This window comes from Dendrobates tinctorius, unplaced genomic scaffold (genome assembly GCF_039654945.1).
Source record: "Dendrobates tinctorius isolate UK_male_01 unplaced genomic scaffold, ASM3965494v1 ptg000100l, whole genome shotgun sequence".
Taxonomy (NCBI): Eukaryota; Metazoa; Chordata; class Amphibia; order Anura; family Dendrobatidae; genus Dendrobates; species Dendrobates tinctorius.
This window is the reverse complement of record NW_027361768.1, coordinates 3888014-3906905: the sequence shown is the minus strand read 5'-3', so window position 1 is coordinate 3906905 and position 18892 is coordinate 3888014. Positions and strand designations below refer to the sequence as shown.

The window sequence follows — 18892 nt, the reverse complement described above, 5'->3', positions numbered from 1 at the left end:
TCCAGTTCAAACTACTAACACTGACCTACAAAGCCATCCACAACCTTTCCCCTCCCTATATCTCTGAACTAATCTCCCAATATCTTCCCTCACGTACTCTTCGATCCTCCCAAGACCTCCTACTCTCCTACATGCTTATTCGTTCCTCACACAACCGCCTCCAAGATTTCTCCCGAATATCCCCTATCCTCTGGAATGCCATGCCTCAACACGTCCAATTATCCACCACCCTCAGATCCTTCAAACAGAACCTAAAAACCAATCTTTTCAGGAAAGCTTACAGGCTGCAATGACCATTCTGCCGCCTCACCACCGCCTGAGCTGCCGCCTTATCACCACCAGAGCTGCTGCACCCCCGACCTTCTGTCTCTTCCCCACTATCCCGTAGAATGTAAGTCCACAAGGACAGGGTCCCCTCCCCTCTGTAGCAGTCTGTCATTGTAAATTTGTTTACTGTTAACGATATCTATAACTTTGCATGTAACCCCCCTTCTCATGTACAGCACCATGGAATTAATGGCGCTATATAAATAAATAATAATAATAATATAATACAATGATAATGTAAATTTTAGCCGCTTGTCCCATTATTGTGGCACTTTCTCTTTGTTTCCAGACATCTAATATATTAATACTATAAGTTAATAACTAAAATAATAGAGAAGAGAATAAAAACAGATTGAGAGATGGGTGTTTAGTATTTGCATTACGGACTACAAAATTTAGTGAGATCACTAAATTTTGATTGTAAATGATAAAAAATCTATTTGATGTAGTAATTCAGCTTGAACATCAAACATATTGTATTATAACAAAAACAAGTGGATAGACAGCCAGAATACCTGAATTTGGGAACTGACTCTGGTCGCTTGGCCCTGGGAAAGAGTATACAGAGCGTTGTCTGGCTCAGACTGAAGGGTGGGTGAATATCCGCTTTCCTCATTCACTTTCAGGCCTGGGGATTCCTGCCACCACAAATCAATGAGTCATTTGTCAGTCATTGCAATCATTTCACTATTTATACACCACTTATCTATGCTGGTATTTCATAAATTGATTACTTGAAGCTTAAAAGATTATTTGATGGCATCATTCATAAAAGCACATGACAAATGACATCATTAATACTGGCAGTGATCATATCCATATTAAACGAAATAAACATGGTAAACATTTCTAGCATAATAAAACATCCACAATATTATATATCATGAGTTCAAACCTCTGCATGAAATGGAATGTGACAGCCGATTCATGCTTCCAAACCATAGGCAGCATGAATCATGGTCCAATTCTGTTGCTTCAGAGAGGTATGTTTTACTATGAAAAGTTACAGTATGTTGTTTCAGAGAAAGCATACATTCAAAAGCAGGTTGGGGACCATGAAGTTTGGGTGACAAGTCCAAGAGGCATATCCAGGGTGGCTTCTCTATATCTTACTCCCCTGGAGTGACAGACCTTCCTCTACATGTGTGTGTAGGAAGAAACCAATCAATCAAGGGAAGCTGGACGGGAAGAAGCCACCAGATAATGGTCGCCCGAAATGCATAATTTCAGGAGGGCTTTTAAATCTATCTTTTCTCAAAAACTGCAGCATTTCAGAATAAAATATAGCTGGCTGAAATGACAAAGCCACAATCTGATTCATGCTATCTGTGGCTCAGGCAGCATGAATCCGTTGTCAAGTTTAAAATGTTTCCAGTAGAACATAAAAAGTTATAGTGCACTAAAGCTGATACATTACATTATGTTTATACACTAATAACAAGCCATATTCTTTACTGATAAGAATAAAGAGTAATAAATATAATGTACTGTTTGAGCATCTATAATATAACGCAGTAAGTATCACTCTGTCCGAAGCCTTTATAGACTATGCAAGCACGACGCACCTGTGCAATCTGGCTCCACACAGAATGAGGCATCCAGCGTTGTGTATGGCGCCCGGAGATGCGGTATGCGTGCATACCGCAATCTCGGGCGCCATACTTACTTGTCCGGGAGGAGCGTTGCCGCCGCGCTTCTCTTCGGCCAGAGACCGGGGCAGGAGTGCGGCCGGAATCGCGCATGCGCATAGCGCAATCCGGTGCCATTTTACTGAAGACACATTTGTAGTGTGTCTTCAGCAACATGGCGACGGACAGCGCTATGGGCATGCGTGTACTCTGGCACCAGACTCCTGCTCCGTCCTCTAGCAGAATGTGACAGCGCTGGAGCACAAGAAAGAAGGATGAATATAAATGTTTTTTTTGTATGTGTGTAGTTTAATAGTGGTGAGGGAGACCATACATGTCAGGATAAGGGGGGGTGAGGGGACCATGCATACAAGGAAAGGAGGGAGAGGGGACCATGCATACCAGTATTGGAGGGGTGAGGAGACCATGCATACAACGAAAGGGGGGTGAGGGGACCATGCATACCATGAAAGGGGGGTGAGAGGACCATGCATACCACGAAAGGAGGTGTGAAAGGGCCATGCATACCACAAAAGGAGGGTGAGGGGACCATGCATACCATGAAAGAGGGGTGAGGGGACCATGCATACCATGAAAGGAGGGTGAGGGGACCATGCATACCATGAAAGGAGGGTGAGGGGACCATGCATACCACAAAAGGGGGGTGAGGGGACCATGCATACCATGAAAAAGGAGTGAGGGGACCATGCATACCATGAAAAAGGAGTGAGGGGACCATGCATACCATGAAAGGAGGATGAGGGGACCATGCTTACCACGAAAGGGGAGTGAGGGGACCATGCATACCACGAAAGGAGGGTGAGGGGACCATGCATACCAGGATTGGGGTGAGGGGTAGCATGCATACCAGGATTGGGGTGAGGGGTAGCATGCATACCAGGATTGGTGGGTGAGAAGACCATGCATATCAGGATAAGGGGGGTGAGAGGACCATGCATACCAGGATTGGGGGGTGAGAGGACCATGCATACCAGGAAAAGGGGGGTGAGAGGACCATGCATATCAGGAAAAGGGGGTGAGAGGACCGTGCATACCAGGATAGGGGGTGAGAGGACCATGCATACCAGGATGGGTGGGTGAGAGGTCCATTCATACCAGGATAGGGATAAGGGGGTGCCATGCATACCAGGATTGGGGGGTGAGGGGACCATGCATACCAGGATGAGGAATAGGTTACCATGCTTACCAGAATTTGGGAGGTGAGGGTACCATGCATACCAGGATAGGGATGAGGGGTGCAATGCACACCAGGATAGGAGGGGGGGCAGCATATACCAAGATGGGAGACCATATACCAATAAAAATGCTCACCACCCGGGCGTAGAATGGGTTCATAGCTAGTACAGTATATAGCTGATTCAGATGTCAATGACCGTAGAAGGAAGAACAAAGAAAAGGAAGATAATACCTCCTATAGATAAAATAGTCAGTGCCAAAACATTTTCCTTTCCAATACTGTACATCTTTGTAAGGAATCTCAGTTCAAAGTATGCATTTATCATCCAATAGAATAATCCATGTCAACTCTCGGTGGAGTTAGCCCATATAAACAAGGTGTGATGACGTATTATTATTATTTATTATTATTATTTATTGTTCTAGCGCCATTTATTCCATGGCGCTTTACATGTGAGGAGCGGTATACATAAAAACAAGTACAATAATCTTAAACAATACAAGTCATAACTGGTACAGGAGGAGAGAGGACCCTGCCTGCGAGGGCTCACAATCTTCAAGGGATGGGTGATAATACAGTAGGCGAGGGTAGAGCTGGTCGTGCAGCGGTTTGGTCGATCGGTGGTTACTGCAGGTTATAGGCTTGTCGGAAGAGGTGGGTCTTCAGGCTCTTTTTGAAGGTTTCGATGGTAGGTGAGAGTCTGATATGTTGTGGTAGAGAGTTCCAGAGTAGGGGTGATGCGCGAGAGAAATCTTGTATGCGATTGTGGGAAGAGGAGATAAGACGGGAGTAGAGAAGGAGATCTTGTGAGGATCGGAGGTTGCGTGCAGGAAAGTACCGGGAGACGAGGTCACAGATGTATGGAGGAGACAAGTTGTGGATGGCTTTGTATGTCATGGTTAGGGTTTTGAAATGGAGTCTCTGGGCAATTGGGAGCCAGTGAAGGGATTGACAGAGGGGAGAAGCTGGGGAATAGCGGGGGGACAGGTGGATTAGTCGGGCAGCAGAGTTTAGAATAGATTGGAGGGGTGCGAGAGTGTTTGAGGGGAGGCCACAGAGCATGAGGTTGCAGTAGTCAAGGCGAGAGATGATGAGGGCATGGACTAGGGTTTTTGCAGATTCTTGGGTGAGGAATGAACGTATGATGAGCTTTATTCCTGCCACATTCAGCAGAGACGCTGCATTAGGGACCACATTTTGTAATTAAGCCCATTCACTTCTCATCTATGTGGACTAACTTCATTTGGGTGTGAGGGTGATTGATTATTGATTTATACTGTATATGTATATTCGACAAATGTATACTGTGAACTATGATTGATTATAAAGAAGCAATGGAAAGAAAAAAGTTTTGGTACTGACTACGGTATTTGGCACAAGCCAAAAGGATATGAGGGTCTAAGGCTGGTTTCACATTTGCATAGGGCAGAGCTGCAGAGAGCTGCGCACTTCCTCCGCTAAGCCCCGCCCACTGCTGTACCTCTTCCATTCAGCTCCGCCTACGTCTACATGCGTCCTGCGTACCTATCTTTAACATTGGGTATGCAGGCCATGCGGATGTATGCGGATGCTTCCGCATGTGTCATTTTGACGCTGCGCCGAGATCAATATGTTGCATTTTGTTGCGGTCGGCGCAGCGTCAAAACGATGCATGCGGAGGCATCTGCATTTATTTGCATGGCCTGCGAACCCTGGAGTGCACCGTCCGTAATGATAAACACACCCGTGCACAAGCTTCTTCATTTTCACCCATATATATTACCAATAATATAAAAAGGTCACAGTCTAAAATTTATTGTCCGAGTGTAACCAACACTGTTAAAGGAATGCCACAAAACGTAAATAACCACAACCCTTTGAAAAACCTGATTTCCCCATTACAACATAAGGACAATGATGGTATTGATGACAACTTTGAAATTTTCCACACAAGAAGATGAAGGTAACAGCTGCAAAAAATGTTCCAAAAAGGCAGTGAATGTCTGGAAAATCATTTTCTCAAAGTCAAAGTTTACCTCTTACTAAAGTGATACCGAATTAGGCATACACAGCTCTCTGGTGTACACAGCATGAGATGCTTGAAAGATGATGTATTCTGATTTGTCCATGTCCACTTTTTGAAAGAGCGCAGAAAAGAAGGATGATTATGCGGGAAGATGTGTGATTTTGGTCAGGAAGGAGGTGATGTCAGGTACAGATAGGTAAATCTGCATATCATCGGCATAGTGATGATATTGCAAACCGTGCCATTATATCAGCTGACCAAGGCCGATGGTGTGGATGGAGAATAGGGGTCCAAGAACAGAGCCTTGGGGAACAACAAAAGACAGGTATCGAGGTAGGTGAGGAGGTGGTGTGGTTGAAGGAAACAATGAATGTCCCCCTACCAGTCTTCTTGTTTTTTAAAGACTCTGGCGATAACCCCAAAAAGGCCATTTGCATCAACGGCCATGGCCACCTGTGCAGGAGTAGTAAAACTACCAGCCTTACCACCACCAGCATGATCAGGAACATGCATTGCTGAATTTCCACCACTTTCTCATGCTCCTGAATGTCCTATGTGAACTGCATTGTATTTTATATGGTATGCATTACTTACCCATCTTCTTGTATCCATAATTGTACTCCATCTTGTTATCTTTGCCACACATCTAAGTGGTCTGTATAACCCCTTCCCCCTTTTATGACCTCTGTTTAACTCTGTGCATTTGGCCTGGGCAGTCACACCCCACTTTCACTCACACCTGATTGTCTTTAGCTGCACATATATTCACCACCATGGGTCTGCTCCAGACGTAGTCGGCTCCATCAATTTCAAAGTACTAATTTCTAAGTACTTTGAATTAGACTTGAATTGGACTGGAATTGACTGTAAGGTAACAGACTATAACACCACAACAATGTTTCGCCTTCTTTTTACTATCACCCCCATACTACTCTATTTCTCCCTAACTCCTGCAATCCCTCCACCCAGTAAGGAACTTGTCATTTCCCCTCCATCCTTCCCAGCCATCTCACCTCTTCGTCACAACTTTTCCTCCACATACAATCCTTTTTCTCCAGACCCACACGGCCACATCATGTCCTATCCTGCTCCCACCTTCTAATGCTCTGTCTACTACTCCTTATTGCTGGCGACGTATCCCCAAATCCTGGCCCTCCTCAACACCTCCCTACACTCACTTCTACCACCCTGCCACGATCCTCTACACGTCTTCGCAACCATGATAACCTCATACCCATTCATCCAGCCCCCAATACCTCAAACCCCTTACCTGGAGCCCTATGGAACGCACGCTCTGTCTGCAACAAGCTATCATTTATCCAAGACCTCTTTATCACCAACAAACTCTCCTTCCTCGCCATCACTGAAACCTGGCTCACTCCCTCTGACACAGCCTCTCCAGCTGTGCTTTCCTATGGCGGATTCCATCTCTCTCACACCCCTCGCCCCAGCAACAAACGTGGTGGAGGAGTTGGCTTGCTCCTGTCTGATACCTGCTCCTTTACCCCAATTCCTTTGCCACCCTCCGCTACTCTTCCCTCATTCGAGGTGCACTCCGTCCGCATCTATTCCCCCTCCAACCTCCAACTGGCTGTCATCTACCGCCCCCCAGAACTAGCCATCTCCACCTTTCTCAACCACTTCACCACCTGGCTACTCCATTTCCTTTCTGCTGACATCCCCACCATCATCATGGGCGACTTCAACATCCCCATTGACACTTCTACCCCCGCTGCCTCTAAACTTCTATCACTCACTCTATCTTCCCTCGACCTCACTCAATGGTCCTCTGCGGCCACTCACAAAAATGGTCACACGCAGGACCTTATCTTCACCCGACTCTGTTCCCTCACTAATCTCAATAACTCACCCCTCTCCCTGTCTGACCACAACCTACTGACATTCTCCTCCCTCTCCTCTCCTACTGCGCAACCCCCGCTCCATAAAGTCGCTCACCCTCGCAGGAATCTCAAACACCTCAATTTACAATCACTCTCTGAATCCCTTCTCCCTCTTACAGACATAGCTTCCCTTCATGACACAGATGCTGCTGCCACCTTTTATAACACCACAATAACAGCAAAGCTTGATTCGGCTGCCCCCCTCATGCAGAACAAAACTCGAACAATCAACAGGCAGCCTTGGCTCACCAGCCTGACCAAAGAACTGAGATGGGTTTCCAGGGCTGCTGAGCAGAGATGGAAGAGAACCCATTCTACTGAGCACTTCAACGCATACAAGCAGTCCCTTGCCAGCTTTAAGTCCACGCTCTCTGCTGCAAAACAAACTTACTTCGCATCTCTCATATCCTCCCTGTCTCACAACCCTAAACAGCTCTTCAACACTTTCAATTCTCTACTCCATCCCACAGCACCTCCCCCTCTCTCATTTCTGCCAAAGACTTTGCCTCCTTCTTTAAGCAGAAGATCGACACGATCAGACAAAACTTTGGCCCACAGCCCTCAATGCCCCTCTTAGTTGCTCAGCCCTGTTCTGCAAAAGCCAGCTTCTCCATGACAGAAGATCAGCTCTCCACCCCTCTGTCAAGATCACACCTCACCACTTGTACCCTTGACCCACTCCCGTCTCACCTCATCCCTAACTTGGCCACAGTCCTCATCCCATCTCTAACACACCTTTTCAACCTTTCTCTTACAAATGGTGTCTTTCCCTCATCCTTCAAACATGCCTCAATCACACCCATCCTCAAAAAGCCCTCCCTTGACCAATCCTCTGTGTCTATCGCCCAATATCTCTTCTCCCTTACGCCTCAAAACTACTGGAACAGCAAGCATATCTTGAACTGTCCTCCCACCTCTCCTCCTGTTCCCTCTTTGACCAGTTACAATCTGGCTTCCGACTGCATCACTCAACTGAAACTGCCCTAACTAAAGTCACTAACGACTTACTAACCGCCAAGAGCAAGCGACACTACTCTGTCCTTCTTCTCCTGGACCTGTCCTCTGCCTTTGACACCGTAGACCATTCCCTCCTGCTACAGACTCTCTCATCTCTTGGCATCACAGACCTGGCCCTATCCTGGATCTCATCATACCTAACAGAAGGAACATTTAGTGTCTCCCTCTCACACACCACCTCTTCACCTAGCCCCCTGTCTGTCGGTGTTCCTCAAGGCTCTGTCCTAGGACCCCTACTATTCTCCATCTATACCTTTGGCTTGGGACAGCTCATAGAATCCCACGGTTTGCAGTATCACCTCTATGCCGATGACACGCAGATCTACCTATCTGGACCCGCCCTGGCCTCCTTACTGACTGAAATCCCACAATGTCTGTCTGCTATCTCAGCCTTCTTCTCTGCTCGCTTCCTCAAACTGAACATGGACAAAACAGAATTCATCATCTTTCCCCCATCTCACTCTACTCCTCCACCAGACCTATCCATCAATGTCAACGGCTGCTCTCTTTCCCCAGACCCGTACGCTCGGTGCCTTGGGGTGATCCTCGACTCGTCGCTCTCTTTCAAACCACATATCCAAGCCCTCGCCTCCTCCTGCCGCCTCAAACTCAAAAATATTTCCCGGATCCGCTCATTCCTCAACCATGAAACCACAAAAACACTAGTGCATGCTCTTGTCATCTCCCGCCTCAACTACTGAAACCTCCTACTCTCTGGCCTCCCCTCTAGCACTCTGGCTCCGCTCCAGTCCATCCTACACTCTGCTGCCCGACTAATCCACCTGTCTCCCCGCTATTCCCCAGCCTCACCCCTATGCCAGGCCCTTCACTGGCTTCCTATCGCCCAGAGGCTCCAATTCAAAACCCTAACCATGACATACAAAGCCATCCACAACCTGTCTCCTCCATACATCTGTGACATGGTCTCTAGGTACCTACCCCCACGCAACCTTCGATCATCTCAAGATCTCCTTTTCTACTCCCCCCTTATCTCTTCTTCCCACAACCGCATACAAGACTTCTCCCGTGCTTCCCCCATACTCTGGAACTCCCTGCCGCAACACATCAGACTCTCACCATCAACGGAAACCTTCAAGAAGAACCTGAAGACCCACTTGTTCCGACAAGCCTACAGCCTGCAATGATCCTCGGTCTACTGAACCACAGCATGACCTGCTCTACCCTCTCCTACTGTATCCTCACCCATACCTGTAGACTGTGAGCCCTCACGGGCAGGGTCCCCTCTCCTTATGTACTTGTGTGTCCCTTGTCTTACACATGTTTACTATACCTGTCTATATTTCCCCTTTTCACATGTAAAGCGCCATGGAATAAATGGCGCTATATAAATGCATAATAATAATAATAATAATAATAATAATAATAATGTCAGCAAAGTAACAAACTTTGTGGGTTGGACACCAGGCTCCATGAACAGTGTCTGCGGGTGATACCACTGCTTCTTCCATTGTTGTACGTGCAAGCCAATCCCCTCTCCATGGTGCATGCAAAGATGCCTCATGTCCTGCACCTGTCGTTGACCACAGTCAAATTGCACCATCATCAAGCACATCCATGCCCTTGGCCCAGCGCAGCCTTCAGTTGTCGGTACCCTAGTCATTGGACAGTAAGTGGAAAGATGCAGCCAACGCCCCACAGGCCTCAGTACTAAATTCACAAATTGCTCGTCTACTTGCGCTTGATATTTTGCATTTTAGTCTCACGGAAAGTGGATGATTTCCGCAACCTGATGGTGGTGACCGTAAAAAGGTACTCGGTCCCCACCTGGCACTATTTATCCCGGTCTGCCGTCACAACATTAAACAACCAAACACGTGTCCCACAACATTACCTGGGCCATCAACAATGCTGGTCCAGGGAAAGTGTACCTAACTATGGGCATGTGGACAAGTGCTTGTGGGTAGGGATGGTACATCTTGTTGATGGCACACTGTTTTTGCGCAGAAAAATTCATAACCCAGTCGGACATTGGGAGACCATGTCATAGATGTATAGAGGAGACGGGTTGTAGAAGGCTTTGTATATCATATTTAGGGTTTTGAACTGTAGCCTATTGGCAACAAGAAGGCAGTGAAGGGCATGGCAGAGAGGAGAGGCTGTGGAATAATTGAGGGACAATTGGATTTTTCTGGCAGCAGAGTTTTTGACAGATTTCAGTGGTGCAACAGTGCTAGAGGGGAGGATACTGTTACGGGCTGGTGGAACGCACCAAATAATAAAGGTTGCAAAAAGTGCGTTCGCAGCCAGGGGTCCACCGTGCAGAGATGGAAACCTGCTGCTCAGTAATGGCGGAGACTTTGTGGCAAATAATAAATGAACACTCGCGGGTTAGCGTCACCCGGTGTGTACAGGAGCGAGTTCTAATGATTCACAGAACCGTGGTGCTGCACAATGTAAATGCCGAAGCCTGTTAAACTCACAGGGCTCGGCCGGATGAGTGCTAGTATACAGACACAGGACTCCACCCCAAGGACACGGGGTTAGAGTCCCTCTAGTCCAATAGCTGCAGCGGAGCCAGCAAGAGAGAAACAAAGAAGTAACGCACTAGTGTGCACTGCACTGCTCTGGCAGAAGCCACTAACCACCCAGACTAAGGAGGAAAGCGCTAGACCTGCGCACGGCGCAACGCTGGCAGATGCGGCCACTAGGTGACTTGTGCTGGATGTGCACAATATGGCACTGAGAGAGGTGCTGTGACTATGAAGCACTGTGGCACTAGGCTTAGCCACTGCAAGGCGCTGACTTAAACTAAGATAACCCTACAACATGCATATCAAAGGGAAGGGGTTTCATAATAAGTCATTCACCAGATCCATGCATCCATCATCACACACACAAGTTATAACAAATGTCTATACTAGCACAAGGCCGAGCGGCCATGCAAACCTTTTATAGCAGCGTCCTTCCGGGACCTTCCTGATGGTCCAATTCGAGCTGGAGAAGGACCTGAGCATGTGACCTCCGATCTCCAATGAGAGATCGTCCCACGGGTATGCTCAGTGGACCGAAAGGAGGACTTAGTCCCTGGAGTAGCTCGCTGCTGAACAGCATGCGATGCTATAGCTGGACCAGAGGTAGCAGCAGCAACCAAACCCACAGTGCTAGTCTGAGCAGAGCACCGGGATTGACAAGTCTGCTGAGCAGCCTTCTCTGCGGCCAGAGAGGAATGGGAGACTGCTGAAGGCAAGGCTTGGGATTCCTGCTGTGCAGTGACAGGAACCTGACACCTAACAGAGTATAAGGTTACAATACTCGAGGTGGGAGATCATGAGGGCATGCACAAACATTTTTTACGTTTCTTGTAATGTATGGATACAGGAAATGTTTTTGCGTTGTAATGGACAGGAGGAGGCAAGGGTTTTGCTATGCTATGTAGCTTGAAAGAGAGGGCAGATTCGAGGATCACCCCAAGGCCATGAACATGCGGGAATACTTGCCCCGGTGTGCCGTCCCGGCATTACACAGGCACGTGTCCCACAACTTTACCCATGCCCTCGACAATGCTGTTACTTTTGAAAGTCCACCTAACCACAAACACGTGGACAAGTGCTTGTGGTCAGGGATGGTACAACTCACTGAGGGTGCACTGGGTTAACATAGTGGAAGCTGGGACCCACTCCGACCTTGCTATAGTGCCCGTACTCCCAAACAAGTATTGCGTGCTCTACATCAAACTGGTTTGCCCCCACAGTGTACAGCTCCTGCACCTCCTCCTCCTTCGCCTCCTCTTCAGCCTCCAGCTACAAAAGGTAGCACGTCAGTCACAAGCTGGAAGCACTGCAGAACTGCCTAATCAAAGTAGGAACAGGCTGTGCTGAAGCTAATATGCTTCTGTGACAAACCACACAATGCTGTCAAGTTGTGGACAGTTCTGAAAGAGCAGGCAGATTGGTGGATGAGACCGCTGAACCCACAGTCAGGCATGGTTGTGTGTGATAATAGATGGAACATGGTGGCTGCTCTGTGTCGAGGTGAGCTCATACACGTGCCATAACTGGCTCATGCGCTTAACCAAATTGGTCAACGTTTTGTGAAATTCGAAACGGAGCTGGCAGATCTGCTCGGAAAAGTACAACTCTTGAAAAACCCATTTTAGAATGTCAGCTACAGCTTTATCCGCCCTTGTGGTAATTCTTCAGCTCTTGCAGCTTCTGGCTCACCGAGAGGGCAGTTGGTGACTAATCTACCAGCATCAGCAAGGTTGTCGGTGTTCAGTTCTGTCTTCACACATAACATCTGAGGAGTGGACATGGATGTCTAACATATGTAACATCCTCCAAAACTTTGAGGAATCCACCAAGAGGGTGAGCATCAATGACACCATAATTAACTTCTCCATCCTGCTTATTTGGGTTCTAATTTGAAGATTGATAGTTATTGTAGAGCGAAAACATATTTACAGTTTAACTTTAGTCAAACAAAAGTCCTAAGTAACAACAATAACAATAATCCAATAATTAAACCAAAATAAAATTACCCTGCTGGTGACAGCTTACAATCTACACTAAGTAAATACGATAACAATACTTAAACCAAAGCAAAACAATCCTGCTTGTGACAACTTACAATGCAAAATGAGGTGGGGGAGATAAAAAATACAGGGGTGTATTCACAAGAAGGTATTTACAATGATGTTTGTACAATGATAATACTTAGGTTAGTTCTAAAGCCCCCGTCACACATAGCGACGCACCAGGGATCCCGACAACGTTATGACGTGGTCAGGATCGCTGGTGTGTCGCTACATGATCGCTGGTGAGCTGCCAAACAGGTAGATATCACCAGCGATCAGAACCAGCGACGACGTGGGTAACAAGCACGCGCGTCGCTAAGTTACCAGCTGTGTACCTTGGATACCAGCGTGCTCGCGTTGGGAGCTGGTATCCAAGGTAAACACTGGGTAACTAAAGCACACACGGCACTTAGTTACCCGCTGTTTACCTTGGATACCAGCCCCCAGTGCGAGCACGCTGGTATCCAAGGTGCACAGTGGGTAACTAAGCGACGCGTGCGCTTAGTTACCCGCGGTTTACCTTGGATACCAGCTCCAACTCGCTGATCGATGGTCTCCCACTGCCACACGCAGCGATGCACTCTGGCCAGTGGGAGACCAATGATCAAAAAATGTCCAGGGCATTAGAGCACGATTAGCGATACCCGGCGGTGGGGCCGGTCGCTGATACATGTCACACACAACGAGATCGCTGGTGAGATCGCTGTTGCATCACAAAACTTGTGACTCAGCAGCGATCTCACTAGCGATCTTGCTGTCTGTGACGGGGGCTTAAGTGTTGAAGGCCTGAGGACAATGAGGAGGAGGAGAGCATGGTCCTCTTGATGAGGACACGGAAGAGTTGACTGTTAGCAGTCTTGCACACATGGCTGAGTTTATGTTACGCTGCATTTCCCGTCACCCTCGCATTATCAAAATTTTGAGTGACGAGCAATACTGATTGGTGACACTTCTAGACCCCTTGCTAAAAGGAGAACTTTATATCTCTTATTCCAGAGGCAGACAGGTATACTAAAATGTTGGAGGAAGAGAGGGCCCTTCTAGCGGAATTATTAAAAAATTTCACATCTGAAAACGCGGGCAGCAGAGATCACAGTTTGTTGGCCAAGCAAGGAGTACAGCTTAGAGAGACACAACTCCAAGCCAGCAAAGGCAATGGAACACTGGCAAAGTTTGGGGAGAGTTTTCTCAGACTCTCCCATCACCCTGTCCCTCAGGCGAGGGGGACTCTCAGAAGGAGTAAAAAGTTTGGTAAAATGCTGAGGGAGTATCTTGCTGACCCTACCAATGTCCTCTGTCATTCCTCTGTGGCTTATAATTATTGGTTATCCATGCTGAACAAGTGGCATAAACTGGCTCTCTCTACTGTGCATGTGCACTGTACTCACAGGCAAGGAGCACACGGCGCCTCGCTCTCTGTCGCTTACTGGGCAAACGGCACCTTGCTAAATGGCAGTACCGTGTTTAGTGGAGTGAGACAATGGTAAAAGTCCTTTGCAGTGCCACTTCTCTAAGGATGGAGCATGCCACTCAGCCTCCCGTGCGCTGCTTGTCCACACAAAAAAACTTTGCTGTCTTGCCCACTTTCTCTTAACCCCTTCCCGACCTGTAACACAGCATATGTGTCATTAAAGTCGTTGCCAACCTGACCTGACGCATATGCTGTGTCACAGAATGATCGCCCTCCTGCGGGCCGGGTGACCTTTCATTGGGGGTGGAGGAAAAGAATGTCTGTCACACTCCTCAGCTTCATCCCATCCATGGAAGCTGAGGAGCGAGGTGCCTGACCGCTGACCTGCCCCACAGAGACCGCGATCGCAAGTGTGGCGCCCCTGAGGCTCAGTCGCCACAGAGGTACTGCACCTTCTCCTAAGGTGTAGTGCCCCACCATCCTGGTAAGTTGGGAACTCCTTTCCGCACTCCAACACCTGCATCCCACACACAAGATAGTTCAGCACTGATCACATTGCGCCTCATGCTTAGAGGGTAGCAGAGCACCTTTCGTGGTCCCTTGCTTCGTAACATGAGTTGTGCTGGGAGGTGGGTGGAGTTGAGATCCATATAAAAGAGTGGGAAGGTTTAGAATTTGAGTTCAGGTCAGTCTGACAGAAGTGAGTCTGGGGTGAGTCCCAGAAGAGGGGAGGTCAGGCGGAGGAAAGACAGTCAGTCAGGAGAGACTGAGGACTGGTCTTAGTGGAACGAGCTCCCTAGAAGAGGAAGGGAAAGAAGGAGTGCTGCAGCTGCCTCTGTGATCTGAGCCAGCTGGCACGGGAAAGAGAAGAGAAGGAAAAAGACGTAGAACTGCAGCCTAAGCTTCCATAGAGAGAAAGACAAGTACGGAACGAAGGAGTAGGAGAACAGAGAGGAGTTGTGGGTTGGAAGAGGAACCCTGCCTATAGGTTCTCAGCTCAAGGCCGGGGCCCGGTCCCCGAGGTTGTATGGACACTTAGGGTTCTACAGCAGACACCGGTGGAGTAGTTGGCTGTAAATGCACTACTCCCATCTAAGACTTGGGACACAACAGCAACACGGATAGAGAGCCGGGATCCAGGAGGTCCCTGATCAGGATACAGCTGTCTGTCATACAAGTAGAGTTGTTAGGAACATCTGACAGGAGGACTTCAGAGAACCATGGTACTGGAGCTCTTCACACTAAAAGGCGCAATAGAGGAGTCGTTCAGGAAAGGCACATGTTGGCGGAGTGTTGGAGAGGAGAATCCTGACTTGCCCGGGAGGTTGATTGAGTCTTCACCCCGGAAGACACGGCATGGAGGCAGGCACCAGTGTGTACCACAAACTGTGAGTAAAGCTTTGGAACTACAAGCCCTGGTGTCTTCTATTCAATTGTGCGTCAACACCGCCAGCACTGCTACATCTGGGTACCCACGCTCCTCACACCGCCTGCGCCTATACACTGCCCTGGGGTTACAGCTTCTCCTGTGGGGAGCTACACCATCTAAGCTGCAACACACCATCAGCCCCAGAGGATCTGCATGCAGTGTTGGCTAACACCTCACTTGCCAAACATCACAGGTGGAGTCACGAACTTTCCATATAAACTACATTACAAACATCATCCGCCATTGACTTGGGTGCCCAGGGCCACGGACCGGGTCACCGCTGCTGTGACACATCCCCCTGACACCAACCTGGTACCAAGTACCCCACAGCCCTGGGAGGGCGACTCACAAGCACTACCGCTGCTGCTGAGGACAGGTACTCCTCCTCCTGTCCTCCACTCCCCCCGACCTCTGCTCCCTCCCTCCTGCCCCCCCTGAACACCACCTGCTCCAATGATCACCCCCTGCCCCCCTAATTACCTGCTGCTGCATTTGCTCCTCTCCTCCCCTCCTGCCCCCCCCTGCGCCTGACATCTCCATTTGCTCTCCTCCTCCCCTGGTGATCACCCCCCAGTGATCACCCCCTGCCCCCCAATCACCTGCTGCTGCCGTCTGCTTCTGCTGCTGGTCCTCTGCTCCCCTCCTGTGCCCAACCGTGCCTGACAGCTTCATCCTCCCCTGGTGATCCCTCCAATCACCCACTTCCCCCCTCCTGCCCCACTGATCACCTCCTGCCCCCCTGATCAGGTTGGTGTGTGGTGTGATATAGTTTATGTCAGGTTTGTTGTGTGTGTGTTGTAGTGTATGTTAGGTTGGTGTGTGTGGCGTTGTCATGCCCGCCATGTCTGTTATGCTGCATGAACCCTGGAGCAGTGTGCACGAGCACCGAACTATCATACCCACCATGTCTGTTATGCCACATGACCCCTGAAGCAGTGTGCACGCACACCGAACTATCATGCCCGCCATGTCTGGTATGCCGCATGACTCCTGGAGCAGTGTGCACGTGCACCGAACTATCATGCCCGCCATGCACTGAACTATCATGCCTAAGTGCTGCAAGATCCCTGAAAGCAGTGTGCACACGCACCTCGTGACTGTTGTGCTGCAAGATGCCTGGAGCAGTGTGCACGTGCGCCTCATCTCATGGCTGCCTGCCATTGCCAGGACATGTGTATTTTACCTCATGGCTACACGCCGTTGTAGTGTGACCAGCCATCTCTGCTCTGCCTGCTGTGATTGTCACTATGGTCCAGCAGAATCTGATCCAGCAATCCTCCCTATGGTCCTGGACTCCCTGATCATGTGACCCTTTCTATGTCCAGCAGTTTCTGATCCAGCAATCCTCTCAATGGTCTTGGAGGCCCTGATCATGTGACCCTCTCCCTGGTCCAGCAGAATCTGATCTAGCTTGCCTCTCTATGATCCTGGAGGATCTGAACAGGAAGTCCTCTCCTGGTCCTGACACGGAAGTGCAGGTGCTAATGCCCTATATCAGACCGCCCCTTCCTATGGTCGGGGCCTGAGTATCGTGTTGCTTCCCTGCATGGCTGCTTGGTTGCTCTCTGTATTCTGTGCCCCTGCACCCTGCATGTTGTGCCTCTCTGCACATGCTCTGTGCTTGTATTCTGCCTCTTGTCTTGTGTTGTCTCTCGTGTCGTGTTTTGTCCTAGTTATTCTTTGACTTGTAGTACTTCCTACTGTATGTTTTCTGCCTTTGCCTGTTTTCACCATGTCTTGTCCTTGCTATGCTTTGCCTTGTAGTGCTTCCTATGTTCTCTGTCGTGCCTGTTTCGCCTTGTCTAGCCTTTGCTATTCTGAGCCTTGTAGTACTCCACGTTCTCTGTCTCTACCTGGCTTTCCTTACTCTGCCCTCTGGCGCTCGCTAGCACATTCCATGTCTAGTCTCAAGGTTCTGCCTTGACCCGGCTCTGAGCTTCGGCCTATGCTCCGCTGCTAGACTCAGTCCTATCGTGCTCTCTAGCACATTTCCTTGCTAGTCTCAAGGTTCTCCCTTGACCCGGCTCTGGGCTCCGGCCTACACTCCGCTCCTTGTCCTGTACCTTGCCTTGCTTCGCCTTGTTTCTTGCCTTGCCTTGTTTCTTCGTGTGCCCTTTGCACATGCCTGGCCTTCCCTAGCCTCCTATTTGTGCCTCAGCCGTGCCCGCCTTAGCCATGCTTGCCTGCTTGTGCCTTAGCCGTGCTCGTTTGCCAGTGACAGCTGTGTCGCCTGTTATGCCTCAGCCGGGTTCGCTTCAGTCTTGCCCGTCTGCCTGTGCCTCAGCCTGACCAGCTAGCCAGTGCCCCAGCCGTGCACTCTGTGCTTCCTTGCACCCACACTGTCTCTGCACTTTGCTTTGCAAGCTTCTCTAATAGCACGTGCAGGCCCTAGACTGCTCCTTGGCATACCTCCCCGTGCTTCTGTAAAAGTACGCGCAGGTCTTGCCATGTACCGTCGTGCCCTCTAGCACGCACAGGCCCTAGCCTTTACCTGTCATGCCCTCTTGCATGCATAGCCCTTAGCCTGAACCCTGGCATGCCTCCTAGCATGTGCAGGCCCCTGACTTGAACCTGATACTGACGTGCTCCTCTGCACGTGCAGGACTATGCCTTGTACCCTTACCCTGGCGTGTCCCTCAGCACGCGCTTGACCTTGCCTTGGACCTAGAACCCTGGCGTGTCCCTACACACGCACCATGTCTTGTACTTTGAACTGTGAACCCTGGCCTGTCCCCTACACACGCACCGTGTTTTGTACTTTGAACTTTGAACCTGGCCTTACACAAGCACCTTGCCTGGACCCTGGTGTGTCCCTAGCACGCACCCTGCCTGGAACCTTGCCTTGGACCTTGGTGTGTTCCCTAACATGCACCATGTCTTGAACTCTGTTGTGCCTCCTTGCCTGAACCCTTGTTTGCCTGCCGGATGCCTGGAACCTGCTGATCGCTGCCAGAGATCGTAAGCCTGATGACTGCGGCCTGATGTCCGGAGCTAATGTCCGCAGCCTGATGCCCTGATCCTGTCGATCGTTGCCAGCTGTCCGTGTCCGATGCCATCGAGCCCTTACCTGTACCCAGGCATGCCACCTGGCACATACCATGCCATGGACCTTGGCGTGCCCTCGCACGCACCTTGCTGTATTTTCCCTATTATCACGTCTTGCACTTGATATAACCCTGAGTTTGCATTAATGAAGATACCTTTGAATTCACGTCTTGTTTTGTCTTGTTTCCTACACGTCCTGTGTCGTCAGACACACATACTTAGTGTCTACCAGAGCTGGCCATCCGGTTCCAGCAGTCATGGTGGCTCACCTCCTTGGTCTTACCCCTGAAACTCCCTGTATAGGGGGTGGTTCCTCACAAGGTTAGCTCGATCTAGGTGGGTGGGTGCCATGACCCAGAGAGTCCACTCTAAAGAAAATGACTCAGTGTAAGCTGAC

At 49.3% G+C, this 18892-nt stretch overlaps 1 protein-coding gene across 6 annotated transcripts in view; it reads right to left on the bottom strand.

Moving 5' to 3' along the window:
- CTNND2 (catenin delta 2) overlaps positions 1 to 18892 on the bottom strand; it is a 3465616-nt gene that overhangs the window by 412205 nt on the left and 3034519 nt on the right. For 5 of the 6 annotated variants that reach the window (XM_073587626.1, XM_073587628.1, XM_073587625.1 and 2 more), the window contains one exon: positions 843 to 965. The exons of the other annotated variant lie outside the window; for it this stretch is intronic. In XM_073587626.1, the coding sequence (XP_073443727.1) occupies positions 843 to 965 (123 nt within the window). The remainder of the gene's footprint in view (positions 1 to 842; positions 966 to 18892) is intronic. 6 annotated transcript variants of the gene reach the window in all.